The sequence below is a fragment of the Meriones unguiculatus genome, chromosome 1 (assembly GCF_030254825.1).
Source record: "Meriones unguiculatus strain TT.TT164.6M chromosome 1, Bangor_MerUng_6.1, whole genome shotgun sequence".
Taxonomy (NCBI): Eukaryota; Metazoa; Chordata; class Mammalia; order Rodentia; family Muridae; genus Meriones; species Meriones unguiculatus.
Window position 1 is genome coordinate 8,610,397 of NC_083349.1, and position 21,215 is coordinate 8,631,611.

General features: G+C 48.2%; 1 protein-coding gene across 1 annotated transcript in view; it reads left to right on the forward strand.

The window, feature by feature from the left end:
* Htra1 (HtrA serine peptidase 1) overlaps positions 1 to 6,294 on the forward strand; it is a 44,943-nt gene extending 38,649 nt beyond the window's left edge. The window contains exons 5-9 of the mRNA XM_021653205.2: positions 363 to 395; positions 2,103 to 2,217; positions 2,619 to 2,676; positions 4,285 to 4,380; positions 5,600 to 6,294. Coding sequence (XP_021508880.1) covers positions 363 to 395; positions 2,103 to 2,217; positions 2,619 to 2,676; positions 4,285 to 4,380; positions 5,600 to 5,768 — 471 coding nt within the window. The 3' untranslated portion in view covers positions 5,769 to 6,294. The remainder of the gene's footprint in view (positions 1 to 362; positions 396 to 2,102; positions 2,218 to 2,618; positions 2,677 to 4,284; positions 4,381 to 5,599) is intronic.
* Positions 6,295 to 21,215: the final 14,921 nt, after the last annotated feature.

Below are 21,215 nucleotides of genomic sequence, written 5' to 3' on the forward strand. Positions count from 1 at the left end.
GTCCTAGTGGGATGCTTGTGTGTATGTGTGTTGAAGCTGCACAGAGTTGAACTCTGGTGTCTTGAAGCAAGTGGGTGGCCAGTCTCACCTGAGGAGGAGGTGAAAGTGGGGTTAGGTGTTCACGGTGGGCTTGGGACTAAATCATCTAACTACGACACATCCTAACTACGACACATCCCAAGCTTAGTGAAAATTGTCAAGATCCTTTTTCTTAGTCAAATATTAGGTGAGCAGAGACAAAGCCTGGGGAAGCTCCCTGGTGGCTGCTTTGGCACAGTGCTTTGAAACCTGCGGGACAGAGACATTGATTGGGGGTGATAGGATACAGACCTGACCATTTTTCCCTTTCTGTTCCGTTTCAGTATGGAAACTCTGGAGGCCCCTTAGTAAACCTGGTAAGGCCTTTCACTACCTATGCCATGTTTGTTTCGACTGTGGGCGTGCTATTTTCTTTGCTTTCTCTTTGGACACGAGCTTGTCAGAACATGTGATTAACTTTATAGTGAGCTGTGAGTGAATGCTCTGTGCCTTTGCCCCTTACCCCACCAGCCCTTTCTAGACGAAGTAAGGCCAGAGGACACTCTTGTGTTCCAGCCACAGGTGGATGCCATGGAGCTCAAGCCCAGTCAGGAAGGGGATGTAACGTCCCTGAAGTGCTGCCAGCTGCGGAAAGGTGCCATCAGCCTTGAGGGTGGCTGAGTGGAGATGAGCTGGCCTGGCTCGTCTCCATGCCGGAACCCTCCCTGAATGCCTGTGGGTGTGACGGGAACCACCTGTTTGCTCACAGATGTCTCACTTCACCTAGACTTTAATACTTCAGCATAAAATCCAAGGCTTCAGGTCACAGAATGCCAGAGCTTGGGGGCTGTTTAAGAGAGTGGAATATCGAGGCCACCCAACAATACTTCCTGCTGGGTTCCCTGGTGTCAGGAATGGCATGTATGGAGTATACCAGGAGCGGTTTATACTGAAAGTTCTTTTTGTCAGCATGGCATTAGTTCACCAGAAACTTCTCAGGGAAGAGGCACATCCTCACTTGTCCCCGTGCCTGCCATACCCTTAGGGTACCTGTTGGGAGTAAGGCCTGTGGGCCCAATTCAGCATCTTCAGTCACCTCAAGATCATAGGAAACAGGAGGGGAAGAAGGAGCAAATAGTCACCTTAGCACCTCAGAGACTCTGGAGACATCCTTCCAGAAAAGAGAGAATATTGTGGATTTCGAAATCATCTGCATGCGTAGCAAGATAACCCTGCCTGGAGCCTGTGTCACTCCTTCCACAGCTGAGTGTGGCTGGCAGGACACAAGTACCCAAATGTCTATCCCTCTGTCATCTGCAGGCCTCTTTGCAGTCTGCAGTCTTCCTGCGTCTCAGACATAGCCCAACTACTTCTCCTTGCTACCCATGTGTCTGCATATGTGAGCGTTTGTGTGTATATGGCTGTGTGTGTGTGTGTGTGTGTGTGTGTGTGTGTGTATTGGGGGTGGGGGTGTTGCCTGTGCATGTGTGTATTTGTGCCTGTGGAGGCCCGGTGTTGATGAAGGATCCTCTTCATTCTCTTTTCCCTTTACTCGCTGGAGACAGGGTCTCTCAGGCAAATTCAGAGCTAGGTGCTGCAGCTAGTTGCACTAGCCAGCTTTCTCTTAGGAGCCCACCTCTGCCTCTGAGCCTAGAGTTACAGGCAGGCCGCCACCCACACCCAGCGTCTGCTGGACTCTGGGGCTGCCAGCTCCCAGTCCTCATATTTGCGTTGGCAGGTGCGTTAACCAGGTTGTTATCTTTTCAACCCACACTCCTTTTTTTATTGTTATTTTAATTATACACATTGGTGGGGCAGAGTATGTGGTGATCAGTCAAGATAGATAGCATCTTCCTCTCAATTTTTTTTTTTTTGAAACTAGGTCTCAAGCCATAGTTCAGGCCAGCCAGGATCTCACAACGATCCTATCTCAGTTGCTCTTGAATGCTGGAATTGCAGGTGTGAGGCGCCACTCCTGGCAACACATCTCAAAGACTCCCGTGGTAGAGATTCTCTGCTCCCTTTCAGCCTGTGCCTGTTTCTGACCCTCCTGGACTTAGTGAGCCATGCCCCTTGCTTTTCAGGATGGTGAGGTGATTGGGATTAATACCTTGAAGGTGACGGCGGGCATCTCCTTTGCAATTCCATCTGATAAGATAAAGAAGTTCCTGACGGAGTCCCATGACAGACAGGCCAAAGGTAATTAGGTCCAGGCATTCTGGGGATCTTTGCAGGTTCAGACCGGAGGCCTAGCTGCCCCTTGAGGACTTGGGAAAGGGGAAGGTGACAGTCTCTAAGATCAGCCCGTTCGAATTGAGAGCAAATATGTTACCAGGGTGGTGGCAAAAGAGGCTGAAGAAAGGGGGTCTCATTCCAGATACCCACAGGGGTTAGCAACAAAGGGTCATGCCAGAGTCTTTGACCATTTTTTGAAGTGAGAGGTCTCCCTGTAGAGCTGGAATCCAGGCCAGCACTGAACCACGGTCTTTGGGTGCCCCCCTCTGGCTTATGCTACAAACTGGAGCATTGGAACTCTGATTCCTATGTCCCCACACTCCTATGAACTGGGCTGACCTTCTGTCCCTATGTTGTCACACCAGGGAAAGCTGTCACCAAGAAGAAGTATATTGGGATCCGAATGATGTCGCTCACATCTAGGTGGGTAAACAGGACACATAATTATATAAATATAAATGTCTGTCCTGTATTTATAAAAACTTGGGCTTCACACGGCTTCATGGGCATTCTTGAAAGGAAGCTATTTCCTTTGGAAATCTTGGTTTCTGCTCAAAAGTAAGTCATACTGGGCTAGGGGAGGGGCTATGGGTTTAGGCCTCTTTGTTTTTGCCTTTCTGGCCACCTGGAGAACTCTGCAGTCCTCCCTGAAGGCAGGCCTGGACAGCAGAAGGCTGGCTAACTCCTGCACACTTTCGTGCCTGCCTCTCACCACTTGTTCTGTTGAAACTTGCATTCCAGGAGTGCCCCAGTGCCCACCCCAGCCTGGAGCACCCACCTCCCCGGCACACTGCTTTGTGGGGTGTGGCCGTAGGAATGCCAGGGCAGGCCCTGCCTCCGGGTGCTGGTGACTGATGGAGTTGTTTTCCTGAGGGTGGAAGTTGCTGTCTGGGGTTGCCAGGCTTCTGACAAACTGAAGGGGGCTGGGGGAAACCTGCATAAAACACAGGAAACCGCATTGACGGGCATGTCTGAGTCATTCAAGAGCAGGATGTATTGAGAGTGCTGTTTTATCCAATTGTCAAAATATTAAGACATTCCAAACAGGTTATGAACAATGGTACTTTTCTTAGTGTTGCCAAGGATGGGACAGCCTGCTGAGACTGAAGTCTCATGGCTTGTCCTTGGAAACGTAAGAGATGGAAGTGTTGGGGAAGGACTTCCTGGGTTGTTCCCCGAGGCTCACGCGTCTCAGCTCACTGTACTGGGTGCTTGGCACCCCTCCCCCCCTTCACAGTGAGGTTAACTGTGCAGGTGTGCCTACTGTGTAGCCAGGTACAGCTCAGCCTCGGCATTGACAACCAGCCACAGCACAAGTCCTATGCTGATGGTTAACCAACTAGTCTGGTTTCCGGCTATGTATTTTACAGCGAACTGTTGATGCTGGCAGGCCGGCCATTACTTTCTCCTCCTCCTCCTTCTTCCTCTTCATCCTTCTCCTCCTCCTTCTTGATTTTTTGAGACAGGGTTTCTCTGTGTCACCTACGCTGTCCTGGACTCACTTTGTAGAACAGGCCAGCCTCAGATTCACAGAGATCCGCCTGCCTCTGCCTCCCTGAGTGCTGGGATTACAGGCATTCGACAACAGACCCGGCTAGACAGGCCATGTTAAATTAGAAAGGGGTTTGGGATGATAGCTCAGTGGGTAGAGTGCTTACTATGCAAGCATGAGGAGCTGAGTTCAAATCTCTAGGACCTGTGTAAAGTCAGGCATAGAAATACATGTCTGTAGCCCCAGGGATTTTTCTGTGGAGATGGGAGGTAAACACAGGAGAATCCCCATCGCAGGCCAACTTGCCTGATATATGCAGCAGCAAACAAGAGACCTTGTCTCAAGGTACAAGGCAAGGACGGAGGTTATCCTTGGACCTCCATGTAAGTGTTATGCTGTGCCAAAGCCTGTGTATGTGTCATGACTGAGTAGAATCAGAAGACGTGAAGTTGAGAATAAGAAGGGAATTTGGTGAGAGTGTTGGCACAAAAAGGCCGTGGGAGGTTAATAGTAACACCAGGGTTTTCTCTCCTAAGCAGTAAGGCCAAGGAGCTGAAGGACCGCCACCGAGACTTCCCGGATGTACTCTCTGGAGCGTATATCATTGAAGTAATTCCTGACACCCCGGCAGAAGCGTGAGTGAGAAGTCCTCCCTTTTTTCTAATATCCGTGTGATTTGTGGGACAGGAGCCAGCGTTCTCTCTTGTGCTGGCTCAGATGACCACGTTGGCACAGCGCCCCCTATCAGCCAGGGCTTCTGACTGTTGGACTCAGGGCTTGTCCACAGAAGGATGTTTCTTACCTTGGGTCATCTCTGGGGTCATCCAGATAGGAAGAACCCTCACTGCTGGGTTTTCTGGAAGTCCCAGGGAAGCCTGGCTCTAGAGAGAGTTCTGCAGAGCAGAAGTCACTCTTCCCAGAGCCTTCTCTAGTTGTGTTTGTGACTGTGAAGTCGTATCTGTCAACACCTGTAGAAAAAAAGCCCCACTGACATCAAAATAGCGGAAGAAGTAGTTCAGCCAAAATGTAGACTTGTTTTCTGGACCCTCGTGACATCTAGGGAGCAATAAGGACTGAAGAGCTGTACAGGAGGCCCTGGGGCCAGACCTGGCCTGATGCCTCTTAGTGGATGACCCCTGAACTGAGAAAAAGTAGTATTTGCACTTTTTCATGGTTGGAAAAAAAAAATCCAGATGCCACTGGTTTGTGATACTGTAAATTCTCTGAAATGTAAATGTGGACATGTGTTTTATTGGACCACAATTGTGTCCCCAGACAAGATGACATCTTGTCTGGAGCAGTTTTTATGCTGCTGCAGCAGAATTGAATAGCTAAGACTCAGAGACCAAATACTCTGGGAAGCTTAAGCTCTTTTCCATCTGGCCCTTTGTGGAAAAAGTCTGTGCATTGGTATTACAACAAGGAGGACTTTGGTAGCATAGTGATCCTGTCACGTATGAACTAAAGTTTCAGACACAGGACAAAGGAGTTGTCTCTGGAGAGAGGCAGCCAGCATTCGTGGAGGAATCACCTTATCAAGTACAATGCCATTTCTGGGCGAATTGGCTGTGGTTGTAGTATTTGGCGGATGGTACCTGGTGTTTCCTTGTCCCCTCTGAGGACAGTCAATCATAGTTCACATAAATGTCATAGGCATTTCTGCAATGGACACCAGTGATTTGGCCTAAAAAAAACCACAGAAAATGCTGTCTACTGTGGTTGAAGTAATTTCTGTCTGAGTTCACCACCATTTCCTGTAACCCCTATTTGTTCTGGGCTTTTCGATTCTAAGCTTTGCCTTTCTTGATAACTGGGAATAGAAACATTACCAGCATGTTTTCCTTTGTGTTTCAGTGGAGGGCTCAAGGAAAATGACGTCATCATCAGCATCAATGGACAGTCGGTGGTCACAGCCAATGATGTCAGTGATGTCATTAAAAAGGAAAACACCCTGAACATGATTGTCCGCAGGGGCAATGAAGACATTATGATTACGGTGATTCCTGAAGAAATTGACCCGTAGGCAGAGGCAGAAGCTGGACTTCAGGTTTTGCTCAAAGACTCTCCAATGGATGACACATGAGAACACTGAGCTGGTGACACAGGACATCCAGGACTTTTGTCCCACATTTTGCTTGTTCAGGGAACACCCTGCCGACAGAATCCTTCTCGATAGTTTGCGGGCAAAACAAATGTAATGCTGCAGGTACACAGGCAGAAGCCTGTCCTCTGTATGCTATGAATGCTGCGTGCTTTTTCCTGTAAGGTTGGGCTGTTCCTGCTTAAACAGTCGACATTTGTCCCTTCCCTTAGCCCAAGTTGTCCAACTAATGCAGTTGACTGGACACATAGATAAGAGGAGGGTCCTCTCAGCCGTGGTCTTGGGCGTGTTTATGCTTTTCCTCCAAGTCAGCACCCAGAGGAAGTCGATGCCCTGAGACCACAGGTGGGTGACCCTGGCTTCTGAGATGGCCAAAGATGCCTCTTAGGAATCCTGGAACCAGGAGCACAATGACTTCGAGTTTCAGCTATTAAAATACTTGTTCATACTTGGGTTTCGGTGTGCTTCTTTGATCAGCTGCCTGCAGTCCTTTTGAAACAGCCTTGATGTCAGTGGGCACACAGTTCAGCCACATCGTGAGTGGAGGGCTGAGCTTTCAGCCCCATGAGTGTTTTTAGAATCTCCCCTTGGGATTTGCTGCTGTTATACATAGCTGTTTGGCCACTCCAGCTCACTGAATAGGTAGTTCTGCTTTCTCCTTGTCAAACCAAGGAGAGTGTGTAGATCTCATACATCACACAGTCAGTCAACAGCGGTGTCCTGGGGTCTGTGCAATGTGCCAAAAGGCCTTGTGCCTGTCCTGCCGTGGGCCAAGTGTGGAGGACAGCCAGAGCAGGACAGATGCAAGCCATCTGCTCTCTGGGCTTCTGCTAGTCAATCAGGTCTCTGAAAGACAGCCAGTTTAGACCAGGACACAGGAAAGGCCTTATCTAAGTACACAAAATGCACAGGGCTACTGCAAACTGGGTCCAGAATAAGAGTGAGACAGACCTCCATCCTCCAGAAAGTAGAGCAGGGCTCCCTCAACTCGGCCTTCCCACAGGGACAGCCTCCATAGCTGAGGAAAGCTTTCACCCTGGGAAGGCTTTACAAGAGCCTGGAAAGCTGTACTCAAGAAAAAAACAAAACAAAACAAAACCATTGTACAACTTTATTTGAAGTGTACCTATGTAGACCTCGGTCCCCATCAGGAGTCTACACAGCATGTGGGGGAGGTGGCATCAAATGTCGAGTAAGCCGCAGCCTCGGCAAGATTTGGGCCTGGCACTGAGAGGTTTCTTTGTCCAGATTGAGCTTCATCTCTCCACTGAGTGTCCTGGAGAGGCTGTGGGCAGCCAGATGGCAGGGTCTGTCACAATGTTCGGCAAAGTGTACATAAGTCCTGGAACAAGGTATCTGTGGTCCTTGCGTTCCAGTCCAGCCTTCTGTTCTCTGCTTAGACGATATAGGCAAGCCAGGAAGGATCCAAACAGTCCTTGTGTTTCCTAGCATGTGTTCTATGTTCTGTCTCTTGGGGAGGGTAGCAAGTTCATGCCACTCACACTGAAAACCTGGGAGACAGAAAATCGCAGAAGGAAATAGACTTGTCCGGGGACACAATAAATTACGACTAGAACAATGGGTGGGAAACCCCATACCATGTGTCAAGATGTAGAAGTGACAGTGAGAAGTAGTTTGCACAAGGCCATCCTGCTGGTCACTGGTGAATGTTGGGTGTGGTTTTGTGGACATGTCTAGAAACAGGGAGGAGTCTGGGGACAGTGACAACTCAGGTCTCTCTGGCACAACGTTTTGGGAACACAGATGAACACTGTTGGGCCTTTAGCTCATTGGGAACAGGTCTTAACACTTTCCCAGGATCCAGAGGTTTCTATCTGATTTGGTTCCTGTTGCCTTTCCGGGACACCACTCTGTTCCTTCAGGGATGAATCCATGTACTGTCATTACCATTCTTCTAATAGGCTGTTGTTGGTACCATTCTTATAATAGGCAGCTATTTCTTTAATATTCTGACCCAAAGTGTGCTGTTCCCTGCCCTCTGCACAACAGACCTCCTGTTCTTGTGCCATCTCTGCCTTCAGGAGTGGACCACTGTTCAGGTGGTCCCTTGCCTAGAGCCCACAGAACTAGCTTTGTGCAGCTTCTGGCTGTCAGGATGTTCCATGGAGTCACGGTTCCCTGGCTGTAGCAGTATGAGATTTCCTTTAAGCCCTCTAAAGCTTATAAAAAATGAACTGACAATGAAGTATTAGGAAAAAAGACATGATATAAGGGTATTAATGTTCTTGGTAGACTTAAGAAAGCTTGCAGATGGTTGAAACTTGAATGCCCTCTTCATAAAGGAGAAGGAAATGGGGGTGGGGCTGTAGGTGCTTTTAAAAGAGTAGTAAATGACTTGGGGAAAAATGACCAGCTCAAAGTATGGGCCATGGTTGGGACAAAGTTCCTCTCTGCTCTGGGACAAGTTAGGCCAGGTGAGGCTGCATGCTAAGTTCAGGGTGCCTTCTGTGGATGAGGCCTCCCATTTTAGTCTCTGCCTGAGGGGATCAGATGAAAAGTGCTGATGGGTGTTGGGAGGACTTCATGGTCCAGTCTTTTCCTGGCTAATCTTCCAAGTTTAGCTGCTCTGCTCCTCAGTGGAGTTCCCACTAATGTCTTCTTTTCCCCTCCATTTATTTATGTAATCACTTTACATCCTCATCCCAGCTCCCTTCCTCCTCTCCTCCCAGTCCTACCCCCACACTCCCTCCTCCCATTTCTCCTCTCCTCCCTCCCAGAGAAGAGGAGGCCCCCAATTGGTACCAATCCACCCTGGCCTCTCAAGTCACAGCAGGATTAAGCACATCCCCTCCACCAGGGAGTGATAAGGTAGTCCAGCGAGGGAAAAGTGATGCAGTGGCAAGTAACAAGAGTCAGAGACAGTGCTACATCTATCGTCAGGGAACCCACATGATGACTGAGCTGCACATCTTCATATGTGTCGACGGCCTAGGTTCAATCCTGTTCTTTGGTTGGTGGTTCAGTCTCTGTGAGCCCCTGTGGGCCCAGGCTAGATTACTCTGTAGGTCTTATTGTGGTGTTCTTGACCTCTCTGGATCCTTCTAGCCTTCCTCCTACTCTTCCACAGCCCAGCCCATTGTTTGGCCTTGGGTCTCTGCATCTGTCTCCATCAGCTGTTGGGCGAAGCCTCTCAGAAGACAGTATGCTAGACTCCTGTCTGCAAGTATAGCAGACTAGCATTAATAGTGACAGTAGTCAGTCCTCTCCCGTGGGGTGGGTCTCAGGCTGGGCCACTCACTGGTGTTCCTACTCAAATTAAGGAACTTTGATTGAGAAGAAACCTTTCCCCACCTCGGGGAGAGAAACAAGGTCAAAGGTGCTCAAGAGATGGAGGGGGGAAGCTGTGGGTCAGGGGAGATGACCAGGACTTGAGTTCTGTTTCTGCAGTTGACTTTGGGACATCCTTTCTGAACCCAAGCAAGACTAGGTCTGTCAGTCTTTCCCAGGTGGATCCACAGGCCTTGTGTAAGCAGAGAAAGTCCGTTTCTGTGGATGAGCTTGTCTGAAAAATAGCTCTTGGTCCAAAAGGAGTAGATGATAGTCTACTATGAGCCAAATATGGGTGACCATAGCCTAGGAACTTGGATTTGGGTTGTGCCAAATGACATATTCCATCATGGACATGTTTATCTGAGCTCTTAATGTTCATAGAACAAAAAAGGTCATAAATCAACGCTGTCACAATCACAATGTTAAGGAGATTGGGTAGATGGGTTACAGCAAAGTGGGTCTTTGCTGTTGGCTTCAGATACTTTTGATGACATTGTATCTGTGAGTCAAAAGAATTTTAGGTCAGATACAGAAGTGGGTGGTAAATGGTTATTAATGGGACTGAAGACAGCCCAAGGTCATTTTAGCAGCCAGTCACATCCATGGTCAAGAGCAGAAAGGGATGCATGCATGCCAGTGCTCAGTTCACTTTCTCCACTCTCATACAATCCAGGACCCAAACCCATGGAATGGTGCTGCCCTCAGTGGGCTGGGTCTTTCTGTGTCAGTTAACACAGTCAGGGTCATCCCGCACATACATGTCCACAGTCTAGCCTAATTCTGACACTTACCCATTCAGACATTTCACCCTGGTGATTCTAGACTGTGTCAAGTAGATAATTTAAACCACCTGTTACAGTGCCATGGCCAACTGCGGGGATCCGAGTAGGCAGTGAATGATGTAGGAGGTTCAGGTGTATGCTCCTTGGAACCAGATCCATCATCACTAATCTGTTGTTCATTCTGAGTATGTGTAGAGCAAACATGGGCATACGCCAAGTATTCATCGATTGTGAGGGGGACATGGAGGCACAGAGAACTGGAGAGAGACAGGACCAAGTTCAACCCCACACCCCCCTCCATCTCCTCACTATCTGTAATTACTACCTAGTGAAACCAGGAAAGTGATGGCTAGTCGAGGCTTTGACACTGCCAATATGTGAATACTCCAATGACGTGAGAGTTCTGACATTCTTTTGCCTCCTCACTTGCTTGGCCCTTCACAGGCCTTGTGCATGCCCAACAGCTTTCCCACATCCTTGGAGAAGCCGCACAAGCCACCTTGTGGCATATCTGGATCCAGCTTCTGCTTGCCGTCTCACTTAGCCATCCAGCTAGCTCCTGGGTGCACACACCATGCTCCCCAACCTCCAGCCTAGCAGAAGCACGAAAGGAGCTCAGATGCCCACCAAGATGCCAGTGCTTAGAATCAAATCATGTCTGTCCACTGCAAACAACAATCAGTGGGGCCATCCTTTCCAGGGTACGAAGCCTGGCCTTGGGGGAGCTAAGCTGGGAGGTCTTCCCACTGTGTTCAGCGTCTGGGGCCTAGCTAGGCTAGACTTGGGGGCCCTGTGGTGTTTCCATCAATATGTAGCTGGAGCAGAGTAACTATTGCCCAGCATTGAGCTCTAGGTTAATTAAACAAATCCTAGTCTCTGTGTGGTGATTCGGTCATACAGCTGTTTAGGAATAACCGCTGCTTAACTAAAAGATATATCAATAGAAAATATTATAACCAACAACAGCTCACAAAGGGCAAAGGTAGCTGACACATTGGAAGCCATGATGCCGGGCTCCAGAACATTCTCCCTTAACTCCATGATCCCCTCTGTCTGATTCCCAGTGACATCTGTAACCGAAGACCTATTTTTAACAACGGCATGTCGGTAGCATTAAAGAAAAGCGGGTGTGACTGAGTCTTCGAGACTGATGGATACCCACCATGTTCCACAGGCACTGATTGCCATGTAAGAGTCCTGGGGGTTGTGGGAGTAAAAGGGAGCTGGTGAGTTTACACAGGGAATAGCCAGGTACCCTTTTCTCGAACAGCTGCTCAGGCCCCATGAACTTGGAATAGCCTGCCTGTCTTGCAATATCTATCACACTCTCTTTCAACAACTCATTGGAGCGGGATGTGCAGTCTGAAGGGAATCTCAGGTCAAAGCTCAGGTTCTGTAAGCTTAGACCCCTGACTGGTGCCAAGCTCAGGGAAGGTGTTCTGGGGTCAGTGAAGAGGAAAACGAGAGAGATCGTGTGCACAGTTCCATCTCCCTCCACCGTTCCCACAACCGACACTCCCTACTCTCCCACCACTTCCTGCCCTGCTAATCCATGCTCTTCTCTCACCACTCTTCTACCCAGTCACTCTTGGGTATACGAGCTGAAATTGAGATGTTGAGGTAGTTAGTTTTAACTGTCTAGAGTCATTGGAGAAGGGAGTCTCAATTAAGAGATTGCCTAATCAGATTGGCTCCTGGGCATGTCTGAGGGGGATTGCCTTGTTGGTTTGTTGGCAGGTTTGTGGGTAATTGTCTTGTTCACTGATCTGGGAAGGTGTCCCCGAGTTTTCGAACAAGGCCAGCTAAGTGTGAGCCTGGGAATGACTCCCAGGCAGGACTCCTCCACGGTTTCTGAGGAACTGTGGCCTGGGAGTGTGAGCCACAACCTCGCTCTTCACTCCCGCTGCCGTTGGTCATCGTGTTTTATCACAGCCATGGAAGTGAACGGAGGTTTCTAGACAGTGGTCTCTGAATCAGGACCCAGAGTGGGGGCTGGCCAGGTCATCTCCCTCTTTCAGGAGAGGCGCCAGGGTGCCTGTTCCGCATACATGGGGTCAGCAGCCCCACTGACTTCCTGTGGTACTGCAGTCAATGTGTGGATTTTTTTTTTTTTTGAGAGAAGAGGAATAGAAGTTCAGAGAAGCACCTTCCCTTGCTCAAGGGTACACAGCTACAAAAGCCAGAGGGTTGAAGCCAGCTCGTGTGTCAGGACCTATTAGCTGGCTCCCCGTGCAGCAGCCATGTTTGATTCAGGTAGTCTAGGCGCTACAGTTCTGGCTGGCTTAATGGTCAGGAGATACTCAGGCCTGTTTCTGTTGATGTTTTTGAAGGCTGAGAGGGGACCATCAAACATAGTTATCTCATCAGTAAAAATACTTAAAATGGTGTCTTTAGAATTGTTTTTATTTTATGTATATAGGTGTTGGTTACGCTTGTTTTTGAATTCAATTTATTTGGGGTATTTTTGCCTCTGCCTTCCTTCTACTAACCCGTTAACCCTAAAGATAAGAGAGAGAAGGTTAGTGGGGAGAAGGGGTGCAGGCCCCTTTACTCCTGGCTGTTTAGGATTGATTCGTTCTTTTGGGGCTATACCAATCTCCACCAGCTGCAAACGCAGCAAGTCGTCTCCTTCAAGCTGCTGCATTTAAACATTTTTCTCTTTCTCTCCACCTTCCTCCTCCAAGCCACCACACTGTCTGTCTCTGGTCTCTCCAAACTGCCACGTCGTCTCTTTCTGGGCGCTTGTACTTATATCCCTCAGAGTCCTACACCACGCCCCTCTCCGTGCTGCACGAGGCAGGCTGTCAGCCAGCTGGCAAAGACTGCGCCCCACAGGAGCCAATTGTCAGCTGTGGACAAACCCAAACCCCACACCTGGGATTAAAACAAAACATATTCACATAACATAACTGAGTTTTTAGAGAAACGAAAACTTCCATCACGGGAGTTTGGTCTATATCTATGTTTGCACAACATGCGTGCAGTACCCGTGGGGGCCACAAGAGGCCGTCAGAGCCTCTGGAACTGCAGTTGTGGACTCTGGTTATGGTACTGCGAACTGAAGCAGGGCTCACTGTGAAAATAACAAGCGCTCTCAACTGCTGAGCCCTCTCTTAGTATAAAATAGTACTTTAATTTAAGCAAGAACTAATAAAGAAGTTTTAAAAAATATATTTTTTGAGGCAAAGTTTCTCTACATAGTCCTGTAACTCACCCTGTAGATCAGGCTGGCCTTGAACTCACAGATATCCACCTGCTTCTGGCCCAAGGGTACTGGGATTAAAGGTGTGAGCCATCACCACCCAGTGTACTAAAAAAAAAAAATCTTTATAGTGCACATCTGTAATATCAGCAACCAGGGAAAATAAAGACAGGAGGATCAAGAGTTCAAGGTCAGCTTCAATGTAAGCAACTTTGAGGCCAGCCTTGGGGAGTGGTACTTCAAATCAGTTTTGAGCAGAAAAACTCATACTTTATGCATATTTGCCCCAAATGAGAAGCATCAAAGATGGCTTTTAAGAGCTAACAAATACACAAACTGCAGTGTTGCCATACGGCGGAATCATGTTCAGTGCGAAGACAGGTTGCCGGTCAAGCCATGAAGAGACAGGAGACGTAAGCGCACACTGCTGAGAGAAGCTGATTGGAAGGAGCCGCATTCAGCTGATTCCAACGAGAGGCATCTGGTGAGGTCAGTGGAAGCTACAAGTGCGGCCGGTGAACGAATACACGGGGAGCTCTTGGGCTGCGTAACTACTTCGTACGATTTTGTAATGGGGGGGCACACAGGTGACAGAACCCACCGGACAAAACCTAGGGTCCTTGGACATGGCTCAGTGGGTCAAGATCTTGCTGGGGAAGCAAGAGGACCTGAGTTGGTGTCCCCAGAACCCACGAAAAAGCCAGGTGTGGTGGTGTATGTCTGTAGCCCCAGAGATCGGGGCAGGGGACAGATGCAAGAGGACCCTAAGGCCTTGCTTAATCGAAACAGCAAGTCTGAGACTCGGTGACCCCTGTCTCAAAATAAGGGGGTGGTACCTGAGGAAGACACATGATGTTGACCCCTGGTGCCTCCATGGGCAGGCGTGTACATCCACACATACAACCCACACGCACAAGGTGGACAGCATCGAGTTGGGTATAGTGGCACACACCTTGTTTTTTTGTTTGGTTTTTTTTTTATTCAAAACTTCACTCACAACTCTGCGAATGGTGTTCTTAAAAAAACTAATTAATTAATTACAAGTTATTCACTATGTATCCTGGCTGTAGCCCCTCCCTCAGTGGCACACGCCCTTAAACCCAGCACTCGGGAGGTGGGAGGAAGGCAGATCTCGGTAAGTTTGAGGCCAGCCTCATCTACGTAGTGAGTTCCAATATAGCTTGTCTCAAAACCAAAAACGAAACAGGGGTGGGGTACGAGAGACCCCTACCGGACACTGTGAACAATGAGTGGCAGTGAGGGGCTGATGTAGCTGCTGGTGGTTACCGACAGTGGGAGAGCCGGGCAGACATGGGCATTTTCTATACTTTATATTCAGCGTAGGTGTGAACTCAAACTGGTCTGAAAGAGAAAAATTCACTATTTTTAGAAAGGTAAACAATAAGAGGCTGTAATCAATCCCAAGGGAGGGGCTTGACTCAAACTCCACCCTGACCCTCCGCCACAGCCTAAGTTGGGCCAGACTGCAGAGCTAAGACATGTCCTGGTCAAAGGGGAGGAGGTAGGACCCATCAGAGAAGGAGAGGACTCCCAGTAGGATTATACTTGTAAAACGAACCTGAAAAATCCCACTGGAATTGCTGAAAGCATGGCGGATGGCTACGGCATGACTCCCCCGAGGCTCTAACCGTCGTTCTTATCCTGCCAGCACTTCAGGCCACACCCTTTTCCTAGGAGAGAAACACGTGTTCCTGTGCAAGAAAGTTTGTTCTGGACTAATGAGCCCCTGGGAAGCAACAAGGCAGAGATGTGAATTGTGTCCTGTGTCTGCTTGCTGCTGTAGGGTTTTAGGCCGGCCGCCTTCACCATGTGCTGCTTCGGTTGCCACTTCTCCTCCTCTTCTTTTCCTTCCTCGGTTTTTCGAGACAGGGTTTCTCTGTGTAACTTGGGCTGTCCTGGACTCACTTTGTAGACCAGGCTGGCCTCAAACTCACAAAGATCCACCTGCCTCTGCCTCCTGCTCACACCTTGCGTTTCTGTACTAGGGGCACAGAGCCCTTTCCTGAGGTGGTGAGGGGGTCAGAGACCTGTCCTTGCAGTGGTGACTACAGTCTCCTCCACACAGCCATATACCCTCTCTGCTGGCCTCTTAGGCTGCTTTTCTTACTCATCAGCCCACTCAGCTTCACCTGCTTGGACAGGACGTCCAAAGTCTTTTGGGGGATGCTTGGAGGGGGTGAATCTGATAGTCTCGTGTCTGCTCACACAGGTTCTCCTCTCACTGACTCATTTCCTAGGCCTGGTCCTTTTACGTTCCTGTGGGTGTGGTAGCTAACTTTATGAGTTTACCAGGCTGGGCTAAGGGAAGCCCAGACAGCTGTTAAAAATCTTATTTCAGATTATGAGCAAGGCAGTTTCTGGAAGAGATTACCTTTTGAATTAGTGGGCCGAATAAAAGTGATTGCCCCTAAAACTATAGGTGAGCATCATTAAAGTCAACAGGACAAAAAGACAGAAGAAGTCCTCTCTCTGTGAGCCGTGACATATAGCTTCAGTCCTTAGACATTGCTGTCCCTGTTTTTTGGCCTTGTGTTGAGGTTTGGCACATGCAAGTGTGGGACTGCCCAGCCTGCATCACCGTGAATCCATCCCTCAGAGACCATGTCTTTCTATGTAACCAAACACATTCTCTTGTTTCTGTTTCTCTGTAGACCCTTAACTTAGTCTGTAGTGGAATTCTAGCAGAATCATTGTATCTAGGGTAAATTCCAGGATGAAATAGTTGGTTTTCACTGTCTGTAGGATAAACATCAGAATGAAATGGTTGTTTTCTAGAAGTTACTTTGACCTTGAAGAAATCATTGAAGAAAACTGTGGTTGTTTTCTGTTATCTTTAGGGTTGTTTTTCTGAAGGAACTTTACAGCCTTTGCGTGACTTTGGTCACAAGACAGTCCTGGCATGCCTGGTATGCCTTGCATTATTGAGTGCTGCAAACAGTGCACAAGCAGATCTGGAGTTGAAGGTTCATGGTGTTTTCCTTCAGGAAACATAGAGGAGATGAGGGGCTTTGGTATGAGGAACTTGTTTTACCCAAAAAAACCCACTTTTGTGTAGCAATCAATAAACATGCTTCTCTGAGGCTGTTTGAGGTTCATTTCCTTGAAATTGTTCCTCCCTGTGTCCTCAGGGCCTGAGTTACATTCTGGAGTGATCCTCTTTCTTCAATCGACCTGCAAAAGGAGACTCAGAACACCGGCATTTCAGTGAAGGAGGCATGTAGCATCCGAGGTCCTGGGCCGGGAGAAAACAAAATAAAATAAAAATTAAAACTGTGCACGTGGTGATGTGTGTCCACTAGGTGGTGAACTGACTTCAGGGAACTCAGGGAGGTGTCACCTGTGAAAGGGATGCAAACTTTGAGGGGGGAGTGGAGAGTGGGTGAGCATGTGACTCTGACACCAAGAGTGGGGGCTGCATCCTACAGCCTTGCTGTGGAGGACAGCGCAGCCAGACCTCAGGCAGGGGCCCAGAGCCCCCTGTCCACCTTCCTCTGCATCAGTCATGCTTACTTCCTTGCACCAGACTGTTCAATGTCAGCATATTCAAAACACAGCACAATTTGGAAAAAAAAATATTTCCTGGTGTGATAGAATCCCTGTTGTACAAGAAAGCATAATTACATCAAAATTCAACTCAGATTATGTCATTTCCTCCAAGAAGATAGGTTTTAGAGATAGATTTCTTGTGCTAGCTTAAGGAAAGGATCTGGCCTGGTCTGGGTCATACATAGACGTCATTAGCCACCTTTGGTCCTGCTTGTGGGAGCTTGTGGGAGCCTCTGGCTATACAGATAATTTAAGGCTCGTATAGACTATTAGGTGTCTCTGGTCCTGGTTGTGGGGGCTTGGGGACCCCCAGGCTGTAAGGGTCATTTAGATCACTAACCACCTCTGATTATATGATATGGCCTGGCCCAACAAATAACATAGATCACTAGGCTATTAATCACTTCCAATTCCCAGCTTCGTGGAAAAACAGGTTATACACCCTTCCCTTTAAAAGGACAATCCGGGATGTCTAACATTCCTGGGTTGTCTGGAGGTTGGTGGGTGGTGGGCACAAGGGCCATCATGCTGTGCTCCTAACAAACAGACTCAACAATCCAAGAGTTGGTTACGTACGCTCTGAGGCTTCCCTGGGCAGCAGAGGAGACCTATCAGGAAGGAGATTGTTAGTACTCAGAAGGCCGAGGAGTCTGAAGCAGCAGAGGAGAGAGAGGCACAGAGTCCTTAGGGGAAAGAGTCCATATTCCCATCCTCTCCTGGAGAGCGGCTCCCTTCTGCCCACTATGGGGTACCCTAGATGAATCCCTTTGTGCCTCCAGCCATGCTTCTTGCAACTATGAGGAAGTCTTGATTAATGCAGGCATGGCACCCAGTGGACTCTAGTGCCCAAAACAGCTTCCTGATCTGCACCAGAACTGTGCCTGGTCCCCAACTTTCACAAAGGCCTCTGCTGCAGTGTCTTCAAGTGTGAAATGACTATTTATCCTAAGCCACTTCTGCTGACTGGGAAGGCAGTGGGATACTAGAATCAGTAAAAATCGGGAGCTAGGGGGGAAGTCGATCCAAAGTCTGAGAAGGGTCAAGCCACGGCTTTGTTAAAAGGACCGATCTGGACTTGCCTGGGACTCTGTCCCACCACTTCAGTCATGCTAGAGAGAGGGCAATCAGCTCCCAGGTGGGAGACACCTGTGTTTGTAACCTATCTTGTTGCTTACGCAAGCTGCAGAACGGTCCAGCTCCAGCCTTTGGGAAATGCACTCACATAGCCCTGGTTCTATCAGCCACATTCACTGCTGCAGAAATCATGTTACCCGAGAAGGAAGTTCCCTCTATTTCCTTCCCTGCCCCACCTTCAGCCACCCAGTTGTGCCCAAGGTCAAAGCACTGGCAGATTTTTGTGCCAAGGACTCTTTTCCTGGTTCATAAGAGGCCATCTTTTTCTTTATGTGCTCACAGGAGCAAGAGGTCTATGTGGGTGCAGTGGTTCTCAACCTTCCTAATGCTGCGACCCTTTAATACAGTTCCTCATGTTGTGGTGACCCCTCACCATAAGATTATTTTTGTCGCCACTTCATAACTGTAATTTTGCTACTGTTATGAATCATAATATGACTGCCCAATAGGCAGGATATCGGATATGCAATTTCCGTTGAAGGGTCATTTGGGTCTCGACGCACAGGTTATTAATTCCATAGTCTTCCTGCTGTAAACCCATAAACCCATATTAAGTACTTTTCTTGTTGCTGTGATGAAAGCAACTTAAGAAAGGTGTGCATGTGCCCGCTTTGGCTCATAGTTAGAGGGTGCAGTCCGTTGTGGTAGGAAGTCATGGTGCAAGGAGCTTGAGGGAGCTGATCACATTTCCTTGTAGTCAGGAAGTAGGAAGGGGAGGGGATGCTGGTGTTCAGCTTGATTTTTTTTCAATCTAAGATCTAGCCCAGGGGACGGTACCACCTACTCCTAGCATGGGGTCCTCCCAGTTAAATTTATTTAATGTAGAAACTCCTCCACAGACTTGCCCCAGGTTTGTTTCTAGGGCCATTTCAGATCATCTCATCTAGTTGACAGTTACCAACCATCACAAGCCTCAATTCCAGACTGTATCATACTGAGGGATAGCCTTCAGCAAATGGACACAGACAATCAGCTTGTCACAGTGTCAAATGCCAGACCACACACCCTGTACCTTTGGAAGGCAAATAGTGTGATCCTAGGCAGCCAGCCACTGCTGGGTTTGAAACCAACAATTCTTGTCAGACTTATTTTTCCCAGCCCAGTGTTTTCAGAGAAACCCTGCTTGGCACTAGGCTATATGGAAATGGCTTCCTGATTGGAGCTGGGGAGGGGGGCTCTTCCTATGGTTTGACCACACCTCTTCCTTCTGAGTGGAAACACTCAACTAATTTGGCAGGAGACCTTGACGGGGCCCCTAAAATTTCTGGGAAGGAGCATGGCATCTCATGGTGGTTTTGTGGTCTCTTGGGATGCTATTTTCCATTGGTAATTTCTCTTTTACTGTGCCCTTTCAGCCTTGGGGAGAGTAGTGGGAAATGAGCTGCTGATATCATCTGTGATGTTTCCGAAGTTCCCAGCCTTTCTCTGGCACACACTAGGTCACCCTGTGGAGGTACTTTACATATGTTACCTTAGTCTTTGAGCTAGCCCATGAAATATATATATACAGTGTATGGAAACTGAGCATGGGGCATGCCCATAGTCACAGCACTCAGGAGGTGGAGGAGAAGTTCCCGGATTATAGACTGATAACCTCTCTATACAGAAGAAGAAACTAAGCCCTCAGGTTAGGCTCTAAAATGTGACCTCAGTTGACCTAGCTCTGATGGTGAGCTTGACAAGTTACTGTTCTAGAATGTCAACATCCTAAGATTATACTCTCAGGAACCATTTCTTTAGTTTTTACCGGAATGTCAACACTTGTCACACCCATGGAAGGGGAATCTCCTCCCAGCCCTATTTTCTGGATTCCTAGCATCTGTATGGGTTTAGGATGAATAACACCCTGTCTATCCTTATTCTCGGGGTTTGTGAATGTGTTCCTTATTGCAACAAAGGGGGTCTAGATTAGATTAAAGATATTGAAATTTGGAGAACATTCTGGATTATCTGGTGGATGCAGGTGTTCTAAGTTCTTTGTAAGAAGGAGGTAGGAGGGTCAGAAGGCAAAAGAGAAGTGGCCACAGAAGCAGGGGTTATAGTGATGAATGTTGAAGGCCATGGAGAAAGAGGATGGGAACCAAGAAAACCAAATGACCTTTAGAAGCTGGGGAAGTAAAGAGATGGTTTCTTCTAGGGCCTGCAGTAGGAATGCAGCCTCAATGGCTCCTTGATCTTAGTTCCTAAGATCAGTTTTGTACTACTTACCTCAAGGACAGTGACAGAATGGATTTGTACAGGGAATTGGAATGGGCTGTGCTTGTGCTGTGGTTTCTCTCCCTGCCCCAGTACCCATCTCTCCAGCCAGAGGGATGCTCAGCATCCCTGGGGAGCATGTGTCTACTTAGCAGATGTAGTTGAAGAATTTGCTATCTTTTTGTGTGCGTTGCCACTCATGAGACTTGAGGGGAGTGCCTAGTGGGAGAAATAAGTTGATGATAGCCAGTAGTGGGGGTACATGCCTGTAATCCTGGCATTGAGGCTGAGGCAGGAGAATTGTGAGTCCAAGGCCGGAGCTACAGAATGTGATAGAGATACCATTTCAATGGGAAAACAAGGTAGGAGAGGTCAATAGGCCAGGGGTTTCTGGGATGAGGAGGGGTTTGGCAAACAGCTGCTGAATCTTGTGAGCAATGCTCTTATCCCTCTCTTTGAGGTGAGCGATACATTAGCCCTTTTTCTTTCAATGATAAAACTGTTTTTATCACTACACTTTAGCCCTTGGCTCAGAAAATAAGTGTAGGAGACAGGGCTGGGTCAATTAGACTTACACTGTTCCCAGCAGCAGAGGGTGGGTGACCTTGGGCGTTATTGGCTGCTGTCCAGGCTAGGCCAGCTCTGTCTCTTCGGCGCAATATTTTCTGTACTCACCTTCCGCAGAGTCGTTGGAATATGTGTTGTGGTTTATTCTGTTATTTTATTTTAGTGTGTGAGTGTTTTCTCCTGCATGTGTGTTGGTGTACCACATGTGTAACTGATGTCCATGGAAGGCAGAAGATGGTGTTGGATACCCTGGAACTGTAGTTACAACCCAGTTTGTGAGCCTTCATGTGTGTGCTGAGAATTGAGCCTGGGACCTCTGAAAGACCTCTTACCCACGGAGCCATTTTCCAGCCTCCATATTAGGATTTTTTTTTCTTTTTAATAAAGTGTCTCACAGTGTAGTTCTGGCTGTCTTGGAATTTGCTCGGTAGACCAGGCTGGCCTCAAACTCACAGAGCTCCACCTACCTCTGATTCCTACTGCTGGGATTAAAGGTGTGTGCCTCTATGCCTAACTCCATATTAGGATTCTTTAAACCCATCTTCGACCCCTTAGTTCTGATGTCGTACAAGATTTGGGAACAAAATAGCTTTTTTTCTTTATCAGCAAAAGGTTCCCCCCAATTACATA